The 20,391-nt window shown below is 44.6% G+C and overlaps 2 protein-coding genes across 2 annotated transcripts; both read right to left on the reverse strand.

The window, feature by feature from the left end:
- Positions 1-11,377: 11,377 nt before the first annotated feature.
- Positions 11,378-12,264, reverse strand: LOC120390079 (chemokine-like receptor 1). Its single transcript, XM_039512372.1, has one exon. The coding sequence runs from the start codon at positions 12,262-12,264 to the stop codon at positions 11,398-11,400; it is 867 nt and encodes a 288-aa protein (XP_039368306.1). The 3' UTR covers positions 11,378-11,397.
- A 5,771-nt stretch (positions 12,265-18,035) lies between these two features.
- On the reverse strand, positions 18,036-19,023 carry LOC120390047 (chemokine-like receptor 1). Its single transcript, XM_039512285.1, has one exon. The coding sequence runs from the start codon at positions 19,021-19,023 to the stop codon at positions 18,169-18,171; it is 855 nt and encodes a 284-aa protein (XP_039368219.1). The 3' UTR covers positions 18,036-18,168.
- Positions 19,024-20,391: the final 1,368 nt, after the last annotated feature.

Below are 20,391 nucleotides of genomic sequence, written 5' to 3' on the forward strand. Positions count from 1 at the left end.
GGAGTCCTGTTGGTGTCTTTCTTGGGTTTGATTCCTGATGTCAGATTTGTGTCCATTTATTCTTTTGCGTAGAGACTGTCCGGTTTGGCCAATGTACATGGCAGAGGGGCATTGCTGGCACATGATGGCATATATCACGTTGGTAGATGTGCAGGTGTACGAGCCCCTGATGGCGTGTCTGATGTGATTAGGTCCTATGATGGTGTCACTTGAATGGATATGTGGACAGAGCTGGCATCGGGCTTTGTTGCAAGGATAGGTTCCTGGGTTAGTGTTTATGTTGTATGGTGTGCGGTTGCTGGTGAGTATTTGCTTCAGGTTGGGAGGCTGTCTATAAGTGAGGACTGGCCTGTCTCCCAAGATCTGTGAGAGTGAGGGATCATCTTTAAGGATAGGTTGTAAATCTTTGATGATGCGCTGGAGAGGTTTTAGTTGGGGGCTGTAGGTGATGGCTAGTGGCATTCTGTTATTTTCTTTTTTAGGCCTGTCCTGTAGTAGGTGGCTTCTGGGTACTCTTCTGGCTCTGTCAATCTGTTTTTTCACTTCAACAGGTGGTTATTGTAGTTTTAAGAATGCTTGATAGAGATCTTGTAGGTGTTTATCTCTGTCTGAGGGATTGGAGCAAATATTATTATTAGCACAGTAGTGTCTAGGAAATGGACCGCTTGTGTGGATTGGTCTAGGCTGAGGTTGATGGTGGGATGGAAATTGTTAAAATCACGGTGGAATTCCTCGAGGGCTTCTTTTCCATGAGTCCAGATGATGAAGATGTCATCAATGTAGCGCAAGTAGAGTAGGGGCGTTAGGGAACGAGAGTTAAGGAAGCGTTGTTCTAAGTCAGCCATAAAGATGTTGGCATACTGAGGGGCCATGCGGGTACCCATAACAGTGCCACTGACTTGAAGATATATACTGTCCCCAAATGTGAAATAGTTGTGGGTGAGGACAAAGTCACAAAGTTCAGCCACCAGGTTAGCCGTGATATTATCGGGGATACTGTTCCTGACGGCTTGTAGTCCATCTTTGTGTGGAATGTTGGTGTAGAGGGCTTCCACATCCATAGTGGCCAGAATGGTGTTTTCTGGAAGATCACCGATGGATTGTAGTTTCCTCAGGAAGTCAGTGGTGTCTCGAAGATAGCTGGGAGTGCTGGTAGCATAGGGCCTTACCAGCAACTGAATTGTACATGTGCTGCCATCTACTGGCCAGGTGCTTTTACTGCCATCGTCAGCTCTGAGCCTTTGGATAACAGTCTATAGCAGTGGTTGTCAACCAGGGGTATGCAGAGGTCGTCCAGGGGGTACATCATCAGCTTATCTAGATATTCATCTAGTTTTACAACAGGCTACATAAAAAGCACGAACATAGTCAGTTCAAACTAAAATTTCATACAATGACTTGTTTATACTGCTGTATATTCTGTCCACTGAAATGTAAGAAGACTATTTATATTCCAAATGATTTATTGTATAATTATATGGTAAAATGAGAAAGTAAACTATTGATCAGTACTACTGTGCTGTGACACTTGTATTCTATGTCAGATTTTGTAAACAGGTAGGTTTTAAGTGCGGTGAAACTCGGGGGTACACAAGAGAAATGAGACTCCTGAAAGGGGTACAGCAGTCTGGGAAGGTTGAGAGCCACTGGTCTAAAGGGTATTTTCCCACTGAGCTGTGACCAGCTCTGGGGTGGGACATGGGGGATGTTTATACAGGTGACAGGAAGGAATTTGGGGAGGGTTGCTGTGAGGAGTGGGGGGGGTCACAATTTGTATAGAGGGGGGTGCTGACAGCCACTGAATCAAACTGGAAATCCTGTATATGATGGCAACCTCTTCCAGCCAGGGGCTGTGGCACCGATGGGTGGGACAGGGAAAGATCTGGGGAAGCTGCTTTGGGCAGCGGGGTCTGGGGGCCAGATGGATCTAGGGAGGCTGCTATGGGGAGCAGGTAGGGAAATGGGGGGCTGCTGTGGGAGGAGGAGCTGCTGTGGGAGGAACCTGGGGTAGGGGGCCAGGGGGCAGAGACAGATCTGCAAGGGTCGGGGGTGCAGAATTGTGGATTTCACCGAGCATTGAAGCTGGAAGGTTTAATCTCACTTTCTTACCTATGTCCTGGGGGAATCAGACACGGTATCTGAGAATTGATTCCCTCAACACACAAACTCCACATGCATATCTCCCCGCCCCCACGGATGCTGTCTGGGGGCAGGAAGGTGTCTTCTCAGGGGAGAGAGTATGCGGGGGGGTGGCTCAGTGGGGGTGGGAGATGCTCACAAAGCTGAATCTGCAAAGCCTCCAAAGCGGCCAGCTCCGTGCAAGCCTCAAACAGCTCGGCTCAGCTCTGGGGTCTCTTGTGAAGAAGGGTCTGAGATCCCGTCTGCAGAGATAGTCGCCTGCATCCAGGCCAGCCATAACCCCAGAGCAGGAGCTGAGCTACAGATTCATCATTGCATAAATTCAGCCCATTCACACATGGAGACGCACCAGACCCAGCTTGGGCCCCCGAAGTGCTGCATTCCAAAATAATCTTCTTGCTGTTAGTTTCCCAAAGGAGCTAGTTATTCCGGTCTTGGTTAAAAAAAAAAGTTAAGGAATGATTGTTTACCCCCTTTCTTTTGAAATAATGGAATTTTTGTAATGGAATTTTGGGATGAGACCTTGTACAAAAGCAGCCACCACTGCTTGTTTGGCAGGTGTTTTCTGCATTATTTATGCCAGAATGTCTCCCAAACACTGGTTTAAGATGTTCCATATAATCAGCAGGGTTCTCTCCTTTGCTTTGTTTGCAAGCATTAATTTGAGTCCACTCTATTCTTTTTGGGCATACGGTAAGGACACCAGTTACCAAATTGTTTCTATACGTAACTAAATTGTCATGACTAAGATCTTGGTCAGCCTAAGGCCAGTTGGCCTTTTAATAAAGGCGATCCAGCGTTTCCCTGGGTAGCATTGCTCTTAAAAGCTGATCCATGTCTGCCAAGGAAGGGTCTTAGCAACCAATGACCATCCTCAATTGTTCTTGAAATTCAATTAGATCTTCTCTTATTTTCAGAAATTTATCAATTAGATTATATAAATCCCAGGGAGACCATGGGTCATACACAGTGACCATGACTCCTTGTCCCCACTCATTCAACCCTCCCAGGAGTTGTCGGAGAGGAAATATCGGGACCTCCTCAGAGGATAAGCCCTGGGTCTTCTGTATATCCCTAAGGATTGTCTTAGGTCTAGTACGATGTGCAGGGGGTGAATTTGCAACTTTGGGAGATTTTACAAGTTCTTTCAACATTTCAAATTGAGAAGACAAGCGTCGGATTGGATCATCTTCTTCTTCTTCCGGGGCGGGGTGCCCTCTTAAATCAACGATTATTTGATCAGCTTGTCTAGATAGGTTGGCAATTTGAACCTCCTGAGAAGCCGAAGATGATGGTGAAGAAGTCGAGGGCCCTGAGGTGGGGGAAGTTAATGGTGTCTGAGATCCCTGGGAGGTGGACTCATCTTTATAGGGCTACGGAGGTGGAGTGGGAGATCTTTGAGCAATGGCCCCCGTTCCAACCTCCTCCATCCCCACCCGGTGGGGATGCACCACTGCCTGACAGGACAAGGGTGGGGCAGGCCACTGTCTGTATTCCACAAATAAATCAATAAGTTCCTCAGGCGCAGCTGAAGGGGTAGATCTAAGAGGCTGAACCTCTTGTTGAGGCCTTGAAGGGTACAGGGAGGCGTGCTGGCCAGCAGAATTCTGGGCAAGGGTTAATATTTCCTGTGTTTCTTTTAAGTTTTAAGTTTCTCCTGGGAGTCCCTAAAACTCCTCATACGAGATTAATGGAGCCGTTTCTCTGTTTCCTCACACCAGTTAAAATATGCATCGAACTGATCTTGTGGTACGACGTTGGCAAAAAGCGCGCCACTGAGGTGCACAAACTTATCCAGGTCGAAACTACAGTCTAAAGGGAAATGTAGTTTAGGGTCATCTCTCGTATGCCAATTCCATTTTTTCAAAACTTTACAAGTGAGAGGACGGTAGTTCGAATACATATAAGCTGCAGGTGTGCCTTCTGGCGGGACGGCACTTCCTTTTGACTCACCGGCCCCCATGTTTTCAGTTTGACAGATCAGATCACTTTCCCTCAGGTCTTTCGTACAGGGAAAGTTTATTTAGGGCGTCCACGACTGTCTACACCCTTGTCTAGCAAAGGGCGTCGGCTAGTCTCAGGGAGCACAACGCCGCTTATACTCTGTTGGGCGTTAGGACCCGTCAGTGGCTCATCAGAGCTCTCTAAGGCCGGGGTGGGAAAAGGAAACAGGTTAGGGTGAAGGGAGTCTCCATCAATCTTGGTTCTGGAGCGGATAATGCACCTTACTCCAGTCCAGAGGATTGAGCAGAGCTCAGGGACTGTCCAACGATGGGGGGAAAGGACAGGGTCACGCAAACCTAGACTCAGGCAGGTCCCTTGTTGGGCAAGAGGAAACCTCATCCTGGCCAAGGTCTTTTACTGACCTTTCTAAGGCGTGGTTGTAGGGCTGGCTTCCTACGACCCTCACTCACACCGGTCAGCCGACCTTCACTTTCATACTGGCTCACAAATCAATAAAGAGGCCTATTTAGCCACACCCAGTGGCTCTTCCCAGGGAACAGATCAGAACACCAGGGCATCAGGCTGTCTGGTAGTAAAAGGTTCAGATCCATCTTATAACTCACCCAACCCTGAGCCTATGGGCAAATCCTCCACCAACATCCCATGATAGAGATTTCAAAAGTTCTCTTACATTTCAGATGGGCTCTGCGTTTGATGGGAGACAGCCCGCAGTCCTCCGGTCTGGGGAAGTTATCTGTGGTTCCTGGGCGAGCCCCCAAATTGTTGTCGAAAATTGACCACACAGTTGGTTTTGGATCAGATAGCCTGAGGCTCCTTTATTTTATGCGAGCATATATGCAAGGAGAGTCAGCATGGCCCTTGCAAGGTGGCAAGCTGCTCTGCCTTCTGCAAATTTCTAGCCAGCTTATAAAGATTAAAACCACAGACAAATTACACACACATTGTACATTAATTACCTTATTTGGAATATACTGCAAAATATGATGCATGTCAAAATCAAACTGAACAATCTGTTGTCCATATTCGGCTTTTCCTGTTGTGGTTATTCCTAGTCTTGTTTTTGGTTTGACTTCTCTAATACCTTCACTGTGGGTTTGTTTCACAAGCTTAGTTATTGTAAAGCAGCATCTCTGGGAACTTTCAACTTCATGCCCCTTATGCACGCAAAATCATTGATCCTCTATCTTGGGATTTTTCCATATCACTGTATCAGAGGGGGTAGCCGTGTTAGTCTGGATCTGTAAAAGCAACAAAGAATCCTGTGGCACTTATAGACTAACAGACGTTTTGCAGCATGAGCTTTCGTGGGTGAATACCCACTTCTTCGGATGCAAGAAGAATACCCACTACTTGCATCCGAAGAAGTGGGTATTCACCCACAAAAGCTCATGCTGCAAAACGTCTGTTAGTCTATAAGGTGCCACAGGATTCTTTGTTGCTTTTCCATATCACTCTGTCTTTCTATTCTCTTTATACAAAGAAGCAAGCTCAGCTAAGACTTTTGGGCCTATGTACTTGACCAAAGCCCCAAAACTTTCCCTGGCAATAGATTTTCCCTGACAACGCTGTCTATGCTGATGTGAGAGCTTCTCCCATCGACGTAGTTAATCCATCCCCACCCCCCAAGAGGTGATAGCTGAGTTGACAGAAGAAGTGATGTCTACACCAGGCGTTAGGTTGGTATAACAACATCACCCAATGGGGTGGTTTTTCCACACCTGCGAGTGACGTAGTTATACCAACATCAGTTGCGAGTGTAGACCAAGCGAAAGGGAAGGTGATGGGGTGACTTGATAACAATTTCTGGCAAGCAACTGAATTTCACATATGCTGCCATCTGAGGGCCAGGTGGTTTTATTGCCATCGTCAGCCCTGAGCCTTTGGATAAGGGTTTATAGAGGTGGTTCTCAACCAGGGGTACATGTACCACTGGAGGTACGTAGAAATATTCCAATCCAAGGGGTACATCAGCTCATCTAGATATTTGTCTAGTTTTACAAAGGTACCTCAAAAGCACGAGCATAGTCAGTACAAACTACAATTTCATACAAGGACTTCTTTCTACTGCTCTATATACTGTCCACTGAAATGCAAGTACAATATTTATATTCCAATTGATTTATTGTATAATTATACGGTCAAATGAGAAAGTAACCATCTGCCAGTACTAGTGTGCTGGGACAGTAGTATTTTTATGTCAGATTTTGTAAACAGGTAGGTTTTAAGTGAGGTGAAACTTAGGGGTACACAAGAGAAATGAGACTCCTGAAAGGGGTACAGTTGTCTGGAAAGGCTGAGAGCCACTGATCTATTCCCTCTGATGTGGGCCACACATCTTTCCCTCTGATGTGTGGCCACCTCTGGGGTGGGGCATGGGGGCTGCTTATACAAGAGACAGGGAGGAATTTGTGGGGTGGGGCTGTTGGGAGTGGGGTGGGGTCAGGGTTCCTGGAATAATTTATATAGACCCACTGAATCAAAATATAAACCCTTTATATGATGGGAACCACTTCAATCCGAGGGGGAATGAGCCCCAATGGGAGGTTTGAAGGCTCAGAATTGGCAATGAAGAGACAGGACTAGATTTTTAAAAGTGCCTAAGGGAGTTAGGTGCCAAATTCCCATTGATGTTATGAGTTAAGCAACTAACTCACATAGCTGCTTTTTAAAATCTCACCCGTAGAAGCCTAAGTCAATTCAATTACATCACATAATGGCAGACAGCTAAAAAGTGACATTTAAGTTCTTATATAGAAATGCTAGAAGTCTAAATGATAAGATGAGTGAACTCGAGTGCCTCGTATGAAATGAGGATATCGATACAACAGGCATCACAGAAACTTGGGGATTGAGGATAATCAACGGGAGACAGTAATACAAGGTTACAAAATATACCACAGAGCAGGTCGTGCTGGTGGGGGAGTGGCGCCATATGTGAAAGAAAGTGTAGAGTCAAAAATCTTAAATGAACCAAACTGTACCATAGAATCTCAATGGATAGTGATTCCATGCCTGAATAATAAGTATATAGTGGTAGGGATCTATTACCAACCACCTGACCAGTATGGTGATAGCGACTGTGAAATGCTCAGGGAGATTAGGGAGGCTGTTAAAATAAAAAACTCAATAATAATGGGGAGTTTCAACGGTCCCCATATTGACTGGGTACATATCACCTCAGGACGGGACTCAACGATAAAGTTCCTTGACACATTTAAATGACTGTCTCTGTTAGAGGCTTTCCCTTCACCCTCTCCCCTGGTTCTTGGCACGCAGACAGCAAGCAGCAAAAGACCAGAAGTCCGAAGCGCAGACAATGGGATGTTTATTGGGGTTAATTTCCAAGCAAGCATATTCCAAAGCCCTTCACACCAGTCGGGCTTCTCTCTACACACCGATAGAGTCTATTCCCCAGTGTCCTCCTTCCCAGCTCTGATACCGCAGAGCCTGGCCTGTGTCGCTGTTCCCCATTCCCTATTCCCATTTCCCCCCTTAGCAAACATGATTCCAATTTCCCTTTCCCCCACTTCCTGTTTGACTCCAGTTTATAGAGTAATATTCTCAGCTACACCTTAACCGATCATTTTACTGAAATTTAACTAACCATCCTAACATCCTGTAACATAATTCTCTAACCAATTGTATCCCACTAACCTAATTAATTTACAGCAAGCAAAGTTAATTATCCAGCAGGACAGAAACAATTAGAAATCCAGACAGATTAACAATAGAAAAGTGGGGGCCATTAAGTTTAAACAATACAGAAATGAGGGTTTCACAACCACAGCCATTGAGAAGTGATTTCTTGCCAGACAGGATGCTGTCAAACTAAGTTTTCTTTAATCTTCTTTATCCGGTGGTGACGGGCACGATCTGGACCGAATCATCTTCCTAACAGCCCAATAGCACCTTATTTCAGTGTGGCTGGTTTGGGATGTGAGGATGTGACTGTTCACTTCCCACTTATGGCTGCCCCTACTGCTTAGCCTAAGAACAAGGCCTCAGACTATCCTAGTGAGAGAAGGCCCAGACACAGGCAGACTGTGGCTTTGATTCATTGTTTTTATACCCCTGTAACTAGCAAAGTGATAAAAATGCACCTATGTTCTTAAAGTATAGGCCTGTACAGGCAGGCCTGGATATCTATATTCTAACAGCTTCTTGGAGCAGCTAGTTCTGGAACCCACAACAGGAGTGGAAATTCTTGATTAAGTCATAAGTACAGCACAGGATCTGGTCCAAGGGGTGAATATAACAGAACCCTTGGTAATAGTCATCACAATATAATTAAATTTAACATCCCTGTGGAGAGGGAAACAACACAACAGCCCAACACTGTAGCCTTTAATTTCAGAAAAGAGAACCACACAAAAATGAGGATGTTAGTAAAAACGAAATGAAAAGGTACAGCGCCAAATGTGAAATCCCTGCAAGCTGCATGGAAACTTTTTAAAGACACCGTAATAGAGGCTCAATTTAAAAGTGACTAAACAACTGAGTAAAGAAGCTTTGAGAGGCAAAAAGGCATCCTTTAAAAAGTGGAAGTGAAATCCTATTGAGGAAAATAGAAAGGAGCATGAACTCTGGCAAATGAAGTGTAAAAATATAATTAGGAAGGCCAAAAATTCAAAAAGTAATAGCAAAAATATTTTGAGGAACATCAGAAGCAGGAAGCTGCTAAACAACCAGAGCGGCCACTGCACGATTGAGACGTTAAAGGAGCAGCCAAGGAAGATAAGGCCATTGCGGAGAAACAAAATGAATTCTTTGCATTGGCTGAGCATGTGAGGGAGATTCCCAAACCTGAGCCATTCTTTTTAGGTGACAGATCTGAGGAAGTATCCCAGATTGAGGTGTCATTAGAGGAGGTTTTGGAACAAATTGATAAACTGAACAGTAATAAGTCACCAGGACCTGATGGGATTCACCCAAGTGTTCTGAAGGAATTCAAATGTGAAATTGCAGGACTACTAACTAACAAAGAGTAGGAATAAATGGTCAGTTGTCAGAAAGGAGACAGGTAAATAACAGAGTCTCTACTAGGACTAGTGCTGTTCAACATATTCAAGATAGTTAAGTGCAAAGCATACTGCGAGGAGCTACAAAGGGGTCTCACAAAACTGGGTGACTGGGCAACAAAATGGCAGATGAAATTCAGTGTTATTAAATGCAAAGTAATGGACATTGGAAACCATAATCTCAACTATACATATAAAAGGATGGGGTCTAATTTTGTTGTTACCACTCAAGAGAGAGATCTTGGAGTCATTGTGGATAGGTCTCTGAAAACATCCATTCAATGTGCAGGGGCAGTGAAAAAATAAATGGTACATTGGGAATCATTAAAAAATGGATAGATAATTAGACTGAAAATATCATATTGCCTCTATATGAATCCATGATATGCCCACATCTTGAATATTATGTTCAGATGTATTCAAGATGTGAAGGCCAAAGACTCAAGAAGTAATAAGCAAAAGTATTTTGAGGAACATCAGAAGCAGGAAGCTGCTTAACAACCAGAGCGGCCACTGCACGATTGAGATGTTAAAGGAACAGTCAAGGAAGATAAGGCCATTGCAGAGAAACAAAATGAATTCTTTGCATTGGCTGAGCATGTGAGAGAGATTCCCAAACCTGAGCCATCTTGAATACTATGTTCAGATGTGGTCGCCCCATCTCAAAAAAGATATATTGGAATTGGAAAAGGTACAGAAAAGGGCTACAAAAATGATTAGGAGTATGGGGCAGCTTTTGTATGAGGAGAGATTAATGAGACTGGGACTTTTCAGCTTGGAAAAGAGACGACTAAGGAAGGTTTTGATAGATCTCTATAAAATCCTGACCGGTGTGGAGAAAGTAAGTAAGGAAGTGTTATTTACTCCTTCCCATAACACAAGAACTAGGGGTCACCAAATGAAATTAGTAGTCAGCACTTTTAATACTAACAAAAGGATGTATTTCTTCCCTTTGCCAGAGGATGTTGTGAAGGCCAAGACTATAACAGCGTTATGTTATGTTATGTTATGTTATGTTATGTTATGTTATGTTATGTTATATTCTGATTGACTCTCAGCGAGGTTCCTATGGGCCTAAACACTTAAAAATAGGACTGAGACACTTTTCAAAATGTTATCATTAGTTTCATAGACCCAATGATCTTCAAGAAACACAGGAGAGAAAGCTCCACTGGGACCGAAGATGACATGATGAGAAGAATAATGACACAAAGACGCAGAAAAGGACAGGCCATAAAGAAACAAATGCTCCAAAAAGATCTAAATATGAACAAAGATGACACGATGACAAGAATAAGCATATGAAGACAGAGAAAAGGACATATAAAGAACCAAACGCCCCAAAATGATCTAAAAATGAACAAAACCATGACTCTAATATACTTTGTTAAAATGACAGATTCACAGATTCCAGGCTGGAAGGGACCATTGTGGTCATGTCATCTGACCTCCCTGATCACAAGGACCAAAGAACTGCCCCCAAAATCTTTCCTAGAGCAGAGCTTTTAGAAAAACATCCCAGCTTGATTAAAAATTGGCAGTGATGGAGGATCCACCAGGATTCTTAGGAAATTGCTCCAATGGTCAGTTACTCTGACCATTAAAAATGTACACCTCATTTCCAGTCTGAATTTGTCTAGGTTCAACTTCTGTTCACTGGATTGTGTTAGACCAGGGTTAGACATCCTATGGCACACGTGCCGAAGGAGGCACACAAGCTGATTTTCAGTGGCACTCACATTCCCCGGGTCCTGGCCACCGGTCCTGGGGGCTCTGCATTTTAATTTAATTTTAAATGAAACTTCTTAAACATTTGAAAACCCTTATTTACTTTACATACAACAATAGTTTAGTCATATATTATAGACCTTCTAAAAACGTTAAAATGTATTACTGGCACCTAAAACCTTCAATTAGAGTGAATAAATGGAGACTCAGCACACCACTTCTGAAAGGTTGCTGACCCCTGTGTTAGACCTTCCTCTACTAGATTGAAGAGCCCGTTATTAAATATTTGTTCCCCATGTAGGTACTTACAGACTGTAATCAAGTCACCCCTTCACCACCTCTTTGTTAAGCTAAATAGATTGTGCTCCTTGAATTTCTCCCTGTAAGGCAGGTTTTCTTATCCAGTAATAATTCTCGTGGCTCTTCTATGAATCAGGCCAAAAAATTTACTTGCCAAAAAAAAGAATTTGGGGATCAAGAGGAAGTTACATGTCCCAGTAAACAGAATTCTTTCTCCATGCAAATATCAACAATTCCATCCATTTCCCTATCCAACCAGCTCTGACCCCAAGTTTTCGGTGGTTTGGGGGTTGTGTACACGTTGCTGGTACCTCAGAAACTCTTCCTCCATGGTGAGATACAAGATGGGGTTGAGGCAGCTGCTGAAATATGTCAGGACATAAGCAAAAGCCCTTCCTCTGTTCAAAAGAAATAGACGGTACTTAGCTGACATCAACAAGAAGTAGAAGACGTGATACGGCAGCCAGCAGAGGAAAAAGGTTGGGATCAAGCCAAGAAGGATCTTGAGTGGCTTGATGGAGTGGATGAGCCGGTTCCTTCTCAGCTTGGCAGCTAGAATGATGTAGGATGTTGGGATCAAGATCAAGGCTAATGGGATCAGAAATCCAACCAGGAACTGGATCGAAATGGCGGCCTTCACCCTCCCTTCATCCCCTCGGAAATTCATGCTCCTGCTGGCAGATGAGAGGAGGGATTCCCAGAGATCACCGTACCGCAAGATGAACCCAAGAGACAGGGCCCACAAGCCCAAAAGCATAATGAAAGCCAAGCGGGACGTGCGGTGGTTCTGGGCCCAATCAGGGCACACCACGAGGATGCAGCGATCGACACTGAGGATGGTGAGGAAGAAGGCGCTGGAGAACATGTGGAAGGAGGTGATGGTGCTGCTCAGTATATTGGCCCAATCTAAGTCCAGGATGAAGAAGGAGGTGAATCTGAGAGGCAGGAAAATGATGAAGATGAAATCAATCAAGGCCCGGTTCCAGAACCACACGGCGCTGGCCGTCCTCTCCACACGGCAGCTGGCGATGAAGAGGATGTAGCCGTTCAATGGCACCCCAGCGAGGAAGGCCACTCCACACAGCATCAGGAAGGGAACTTGGAGGTATTCCATTCTTGGAAGAGGTACAGTCACAGTATCCCCTCTTCCTCCTCCCGGCTCGGCTTGGGCAGCGCAAACGTTGTGCTGAACGAAGGAAGGAAGAGCAATGAAAAGGGCTCTAGGAGAGGACACAGACAGAGAGAGACTCTTCTCAGGGTTTATAAACTCCTCAGATCCTGAGCTGAACACAGATAGGATCGCATCCTTGTAGGTCAATGGCACCAATGCTTCAAAGATCTTTGGAGCACAGAGTCAGAGGGTTACAAGGAACCACAAAGGTCATATCATCTAACTTCCTGCCTAGATGCAGCATTTGTTGTGTCTATTCTCTGCCCAAACGGTTTTTGTTTTGCCTCTGACCTCTGACAGCAGGCCCCACAAATAATTTCAACCGGTTCTAACCAGAGCGGATGAGGGGAGGGGTTGGGGGCTGCTGGAAGGGGGGAGATCTGGGGGCAGTGGTGTGAGGGCAGGACAGAAGGAGATCCAGTGAGGAAGCTGGGGGGGTTGCCTCATTACCTTACCCGTGTCTTGGAGGACGCAGCGTCTCAGAGTCGACCCCCGTCCAAGGTCCCCAACGCGACGCCTGCAGCTCTCCCAGAATGGCTCAGCCCGGAGCAGGAAGCTCTTCATGTGGGGCAGGGAGAACAATGAGTGGAGATCACAGGATGTGGCTGGGTCCGAATACTTCTGCAAAGCCTGGAAGGCCTCCAGCACCCACAGCTACATGCAGACTGAATCGGGGGAGGGGCTGCTGGGAGAGATGGGGTGGGGACAATGAGGAACCTGGGCTAGGGGGTGCGGAGGCAGAGACAGATATGGGGGGGGCATTGTGGATTTCACCCTAGCATTGAAACCGGAAGGTTTAATCTCACTTTATTACCTATGTTCTGGGTGAGTCAGACACCAGATCTCAGAATTGATTCCCCCAACACACAAACACCACCTGGAGCTCCCCCCACACCCCACCCTATGGATGCTGTCTGTGGGCAGGAAGCTGTCCTCTCACGGGTGAACACAGGAGGGTGGCTCAGCAGGGGTGGGAGATGCTCACAAAGCTGAGTCTGCAAAGCTTCTGAGGCGGCCAGTTCCGTGCAAGACTCAAACAGCTCAGCTCAGCTCTGGGGCCTCTCGTGATGAAGGGTCTGAGATCCTGTCTGCAGAGACACTCGCCCACATCCAGCACAGCCAAAGCCCTAGAGCAGGAGCTGAGCTGCAACCGCATCGTTGCAAAAATCCAACCCATTCACACCTGAAATGCACCAGACCCAGCTTAGGCCCCTGAAGTGCTCCTCGGTCGGGAGTGATTTGTGGCTGGGAGGCCTTGTCAGGTGGCGGGTGGATGGTGAATCCCTCTCTTTGTTGGCTATGAGCCACACAACATTGTGCCTGCTCCACAGGTGGCTGGTGGATTGGTTGGACGCTGGAGAACGGCCAGTGACATACCGGGACAAAAGCTGAGTGAATTTTGGCCGGGAATATCAGGATTTATTGAGACATTGGTTTAAAAAGCCACGGTGTCAGGGTTCCTGCAGTGCAGGCTGGGCTGTGGGGTCGCTGAGCCCTCTGTCCCGCCAACCTGGGGTGTCCCTCTCACACTGACGCTGTGTCAAGCTACAAACCTCTGACAGGTCCTGCACTTACACAGCCATTCCCAGGCAGCGACACACCCAGCTGAGTTCCATGAATACTTTCCCACCAACTCATGAACCAACAATAGGGAGGCTGCAGTCAATTCCCCCCGACTCCCTGGCCTTGCAGCCCAGGGATGTCCCATCCTGCACTGCTCAGAAGCCGAGCCAGTGTAAGCTCCGTACCCAGCCTGCGCCTCCCCCAACGCAGAGAGCACAAACACCAGCTTTGGAAACTGAGCTGAGATTTCCCAGCACTTCAACCAAACACACAATTCTAGGTAGAATATAAAACAGGTTTATTAACTACAGACAGATTTTAAGTGATTATAAGCAGTGAGCACAGAGATCACAGTTGATCACCCAAGAAATGAAAGGAAATTTGCAATCTGAGTTCTACAAACTAGACAGGATTTGAATCAAGCTGGGTCTCACCCTGGTAGATGGTACAAGCAGGTGACAGTTCCTCAATACACAGACTGGGCTTGTCTTCCAGCCTGATACCAAAGTTCTCCAGGTCAAAGTCTTTGTCCTCCAGTCGTGTTTCCAGGTATTGAGTCGTGCGAGGAGTGAGGCCAAGTGGTGATGTTATTTCCCTTCTCTTACAGTTTCTTACAACTTCCTGGAAATCTATTTTGCTATGACATGGGTCAAACGGTCTCCATTGTCTACGTGCTCTCTCTGAGAAATCTCCATTTTATACAGTTCCTGAGATAGTGGATTATTGGATGGGTGCTGATGAGCCACAACTGATTTCAGTAACACACACATAGCAAAACTTCCTAACCCCCCATACAATGACAGCACATATAATTCAACAGGATATTGATAATCAACAGATCAAGACTTTTTCATTTATACCTCACATGGCAGACTTTGTTCCTATTGATATGACAGTGGTGAATATGGGGGTACCAGGGTGCTCTTTTGAGGTACTGAGTGCCACAGCCACACATTTTATTAAAAGTCTCCAATATTTTAAATACCTGCTCATTCCATTTGCTTCCAAAGTAGAGCTGGATATTTCTGGTTTTCTGAAACTTTTGGTGGAGTTTTGGAGCATTGTCGACTTTTACAATTTGCTTGCAGCATTCCCCATGGCCCAAATCCTGGAATCATATGTTTAGGTGGGAATTTCTGATTAAATTTATTTCTTTAGGTAAGTTTCCAGCTTTCTTTGTTGCAGAGAAAAGTTTGAAATGCTCCCCCCCCAAATCATAAGACAAAAAAGATGAACCCAAATGTCTTTCTTTTCAAACTAATCTCATGGTGTTTTAGGGGGTGGCTCATGGAGGTTTGAAGGCTCGGAATTGGCAATGAAGACACAGGACTAGATTTTTAAAGTGGCTAAGAGTGTTAGGTGCCAAATTCCCTTTGAAAGTCAATAGCAATTAAGCGCCTAATTCACATAGGTGCTTTTGAAAAACTCACCCATAGAAGCTTAAGTCAATTCAATTGCATCATATAATAGCAGACAGCTCAAAAGTGACATTTTTAAAGTGCTTGTATACAAATGCTAGTAGTCTAAATAATAAGATGGGTGAACTAGAGTGCTTCATATTAAGTGAGGATATCGATATAACAGGCATCACAGAAACTTGGTGGAATGAGGATAATCAATGGGACACAGTAATATCAGGGTACAAAATATATCGGAAGGACAGAACACGACGTGCTGGAGGGGGAGTGGTGCTATATGTGACAGAAAGCAGAGAGTCAAATGAAGTAAAACTCTTAACTAACTAAACTTTACCATAGACTCTCTATGGATAGGAATTCCAGCCATGAATAATAAGAAGATAGCAGTGGTGATATACTACTGACCACTTGAGCAGAAACCGTGATAATGACTGTGAAATGCCGAGGGAAATCAGAGAGGCTGTTAAAATAAAAACGACTCAGTAATAATGGGAGATTTCAACTATCCCCATATTGACTGGCTACATGTCACCTCAGGACGGGATGCAGAGATAAAATTTCTTGACATCTTAAGTGACTACTTCTTGGAGCAGCTAGTCCTGGAACTCACAAGAGGAGAGGCAATTCTGGATTTAGTCCTAAGTAGAGCACAAGATCTCGTCAAAAGGGTGACTATAACTGAACCGCTTCGTAATAGTGACCGTAATATGATAAAATTTAACATCCCTCTGGTGGGGGAAACAGCACACTAGCCCAACACGGTAGCCTTTAATTTCAGAAAAGAGAATTACACAAAAATGTGGAAGTTAGTGAAACAGAAATTAAAATGTACAGCGCCAACAGTGAAATCCCTGCAAGCTGCATAGAAACTTTTTAAAGACAGTATAATAGAGGCTTACCTTAAATTTGTTCATATTGATATGACAGTGGTGAATATGTGGGTTCCCGGATGCTGTTTGGAGGTACAGAGTGCCACAGCCACCCACATTTTATTTAAAGTCTCCAATATTTTAAACACCTCCTCATTTCATTGGCTTCTGAAATTTTCGGTGGAGTTTTGTAGCGTCACCGACTCTTACAATTTGGTGTGGCATTCACCATGCTTGTCCTTTTCCTCCAAGCCCCAGATCTTGGGATCAGATGATTAGGTGGGAATTTCAGCTTCCTTTTTTTTTTTTAATTTTGCTTTGTTTTTCATTTTTGGTATATTTCCACCCTTCGTTATTGCCGAGGAAAGCTTGAAATGGTCTCCGCACATCCAGCAACCCCCGCCAAAAAAAAATCAGGAGGCAAAAAAAAAAGAACCCAAATGTCTGTAATTTCAAACCAATCTCATGATATTTTAGGGGGTGGCTCATGAGGTTTGAAGGCTAAGGCTTAGCAATGAAGAGACAGGACTAGAGGTGTAAAAGTGGCTAAGGGAGTTAGGTGCCAAATTCCCATTGATGCCTTTGGAAAATCTCACCAGTAGAAGCCTCAGTCAATTCAATTATTTCACATAATGGCAGACAGCTCAAAAGTGACATTTAAGTTCTTATATAGAAATGCTAGAAGTCTAAATGATAAGATGGGTAAACTCAAGTGCCTCATATGAAATGAGGATATTGATACAACAGGCATCACAGAAACTTGGTAGAATGAGGATAATCAACAGGAGACAGTAATACCAGGTTTCAAAACATATCACAGAGCAGGTCGTGCTGGTCGGGGAGTGGCGCCATATGTGAAAGAAAGTGCAGAGTCAAATGAAGTAAAAATCTTAAATGAACCAAACTGTACCATAGAATCTCAATGGATAGTGATTCCATGCCTGAATATTAAGAATATAGTGGTAGGGATCTATTACTGACCACCTGACCAGCATGGGGATAGCGACTGTGAAATGCTCAGGGAGATTAGAGAGGCGATTAAAATAAAAAACTCAATAATAAGGGGGGGTTTCAATGGTCCCCATATTGACTGGGTACATATTACCTCAGGACAGGACTGTAACTAGCTAAATTATGAAAATACACCTACATTCTTAAAGGTTAGGCTTTACAGACAGGCCTTGATTCTATATTCTACACAAAAATGAGGAGGTTACTTAAACAGAACTTAAAAGGCACCGCGCCAAAAGTGAAATCCCTGCAAGCTGCACAGAAACTTCTTAAAGACACCATAATAGAGGCTCAGCTTCAATGTATACACAAAGTTTAAAAACATAGTAAGAGAACCAAAAAAGTGCCACTATGGCTAAACAACTGAGTAAAGAAGCTTTGAGAGGCAAAAAGGCACCTTTAAAAAGTGGAAGATAAATCCTATTGAGAAAAATAGAAAGGAGCATAAACTCTGCACATGAAGAGTAAAAATGTAATTCAGAAGGCCAAAGACTCAAAAAGTAATAGAAAAACTAGTTTTCGGTACATCAGAAGGAGGAAGCCTCCTGAACAACCAGCGGGACCACTGAATTATCAAGATAGTAAAGGAGCACTCAAGGACGAAAAGGCCATTGCGAAGAAACAAAATGAAATCTTTGCATCCCTCTTCACGGCTGAGGCTGTGAGGGAGATTCCCAAACCTGAGCCATTCTTTTTAGGTGACAGATCAGAGGAAGTGTCCCAGATTGAGGTGTCATTAGAGGAGGTTTTGGAACAAATTGATAAAGTAAACAGTAATAAGTTACCGCGTCCAGATGACATTCACCCAAATGTTCTGAATTAATTCAAATGTGAAATTGCAGGACTACTTGTGGCTCTTCTTTGAGTAAGGCCAAAAAATTAATTTTCTAAAAAAAATAATTTTGGAGTCAAGAGGAAGCTATGGGTCCCAGGAAAAAGAATTTTTCACCTATCTTAATGCAAATATTGAGAATTCGATCCGTTCCCTATTCGGCTGACTCCGGACCCAAGTTGTCAGTGGTTTGGGGGTTGCGTGCATGTTGCCGGTAACTTAGATACTCTTCCTCCATGGTGAGGTAGAAGATGGAGTTGAGTAAAGTGCTGAAATATGTCAGGATTGAAATAAAAACATTTACCATGTCCAGAGATGGAGCGTACGTAGCTGAAATCAGCAGGAAGGAGAAGACGTGATACGGCAGCCAGCAGAGGAAAAAGGTCGGGATTAAGCCAAGAAGGATCTTGAGTGGCTTGGTGGACTGGATCAGCCTGTTCCTCCTCAGCTTGGCAGCTAGAATGATGTAGAAAGTTGGGATCAAGATCAAGGCTAATGGGATCAGAAACCCGACCAGGAACTGGATGACAATGGCGGCCTTCACCCTCCCGTCATCCAGTGGGACATTCATGCGCATGCCAATAGGTGTGTGGAAGGATTCCCTGAGATTACCGTACCGCAAGCTAAACCCAACAGACAGGGCCCATATGACCAAAACAATCATGAAAGCCAGGCGGGGTGTGCGGTGGTTCTGGGCCCACTCCGTATGCGCCACGAGGATGCAGCGATCGACACTGAGGGCCGTGAGGAGGAAGGCACTGGAGAACATATGGAAGGAGGTGATGGTGTTGCTCAGCATCGTGACCCAGTTTAAGTCAAGGAAGAAGATCAATCTGACGGGCAGGAAGATGAGAAAGATGAAATCGGCCACAGCCCAGTTCAGGAACCACATGGTGCTGGCTGTCCTCCTCATACGGCAGCCGGCGACAAATAGGATGTAGCAGTTCAACAGCACCACGGCAAGGAAGACCATGCCAATAAATATTAGAAAGGCAATTATAAACACCATTCTCGGAAGAGTTGCAGTCACAATATCCCCTTCCTCTCCTCACGGCTCGGCGGAGACAGCGGAGACGTTGTACCTAGCAAAGGAATGAAGAGCAATGAAAAGGGCTCCAGGAGAGGACTCAGACAGAGAAACAGCTGCTGAGTTTATAATCCCCACAGAGTTTACAGACTCCACAAATTCTGAGCTGAACTCAGATAGGATCAAATCCTCGTAGGCTAATGTCACCAATGGTTTAAAGACCGTAGAAGCATAGACCCAGAGGGTTAGAAGGGGACCACTAGGGTCATCTAGTTTAACCCTCTGTCAAGATATACGAATTGTTGTGTCTATTCTCTGCCTGAACATGTTTATTTTCACATAATATCGTTTTTCAACTAAAGCATATATTAAAAGCAAAACACATATGCTTCTTGCTGAAAAGTTGGATTTCTAGGAAAGGGGAGCGATTCAGGACGCAGAGACGGAGACTGGAGAGACCAACCTTGCTCCGCAGCCTCACAAAAAAAGGAGCTAGTTATTCCTGTCTTGGTTAAAAAAAAAGTTAAGGAATGATCGTTTACACCCTTTCTTTTGAAATAATGGAACTTTTTAAATGGAATTTTGGGATAAGACCTTGTACAAAAGCAGCCACCACTGCTTATTTGGCAGTGTTTTCTGCATTATTTATGCCGGAATGTCTCCCAAACACTGGTTTAAGACGTTCCATATAGTCAGCAGGGTTCTCTCCTTTGCTTTGTTTGCAAGCATGAATTTGAGTCCAGTCTGTTCTTTTTGGGCATATGGTAAGGACTCCAGTTACCAAATTGTTTCTATACGTAACTAAATTGTCATGACTAAGATCTTGGTCAGACTAAGGCCAGCTGGCCTTTTTATAAAGGTGATCCAGCGTTTCCCTGGGTAGCATTGCTCTTAAAAACTGATCCATGTCTGCCACGAAAGGGTCATAGCAATGAATGACCATCCTAAATTGTTCTTGAAATTTAATTGGATCTTCTCTTATTTTCGGAAATTTATCAATTAGATTATATAAATCCCACAGTTACCATGAATCCCTGTCCCTGCTAATTCAACCCTCCTGTGAGTTGTCGCAGGGGAAACATCGGGACCTCCTCAGGGGATAAACCTAGGGTCTTCTGTATATACCTAAGGATTGTCTTATGTCTAGTACAATGTGCAGGGGATGAATTTGCAACTTCGGGAGATTTTAGATCTAAGGGCCTGAACCTCTTTTTGAGGCCTTGAAGGGTAGAGGGAGGTGTGCTGGCCAGCAGAATTCTGGGCAAGGGTTAATTTTTCCTGTGTTTCTTTAAGTTTAATGTTAAGTTTCTCCTGGGAGTCCCTAAAACTCCTCATATGAGATTCATGGTG

Source organism: Mauremys reevesii, linkage group 24 (genome assembly GCF_016161935.1).
Source record: "Mauremys reevesii isolate NIE-2019 linkage group 24, ASM1616193v1, whole genome shotgun sequence".
NCBI lineage: Eukaryota > Metazoa > Chordata > Testudines > Geoemydidae > Mauremys > Mauremys reevesii.

What these genes read in the sequence shown, in the direction of transcription:
- LOC120390079 (XM_039512372.1), bottom strand. Translation starts at nt 12,264, where the DNA reads ATGGAATACCTCCAAGTTCCCTTCCTGATGCTGTGTGGAGTGGCCTTC.
- LOC120390047 (XM_039512285.1), bottom strand. Translation starts at nt 19,023, where the DNA reads ATGGTGTTTATAATTGCCTTTCTAATATTTATTGGCATGGTCTTCCTT.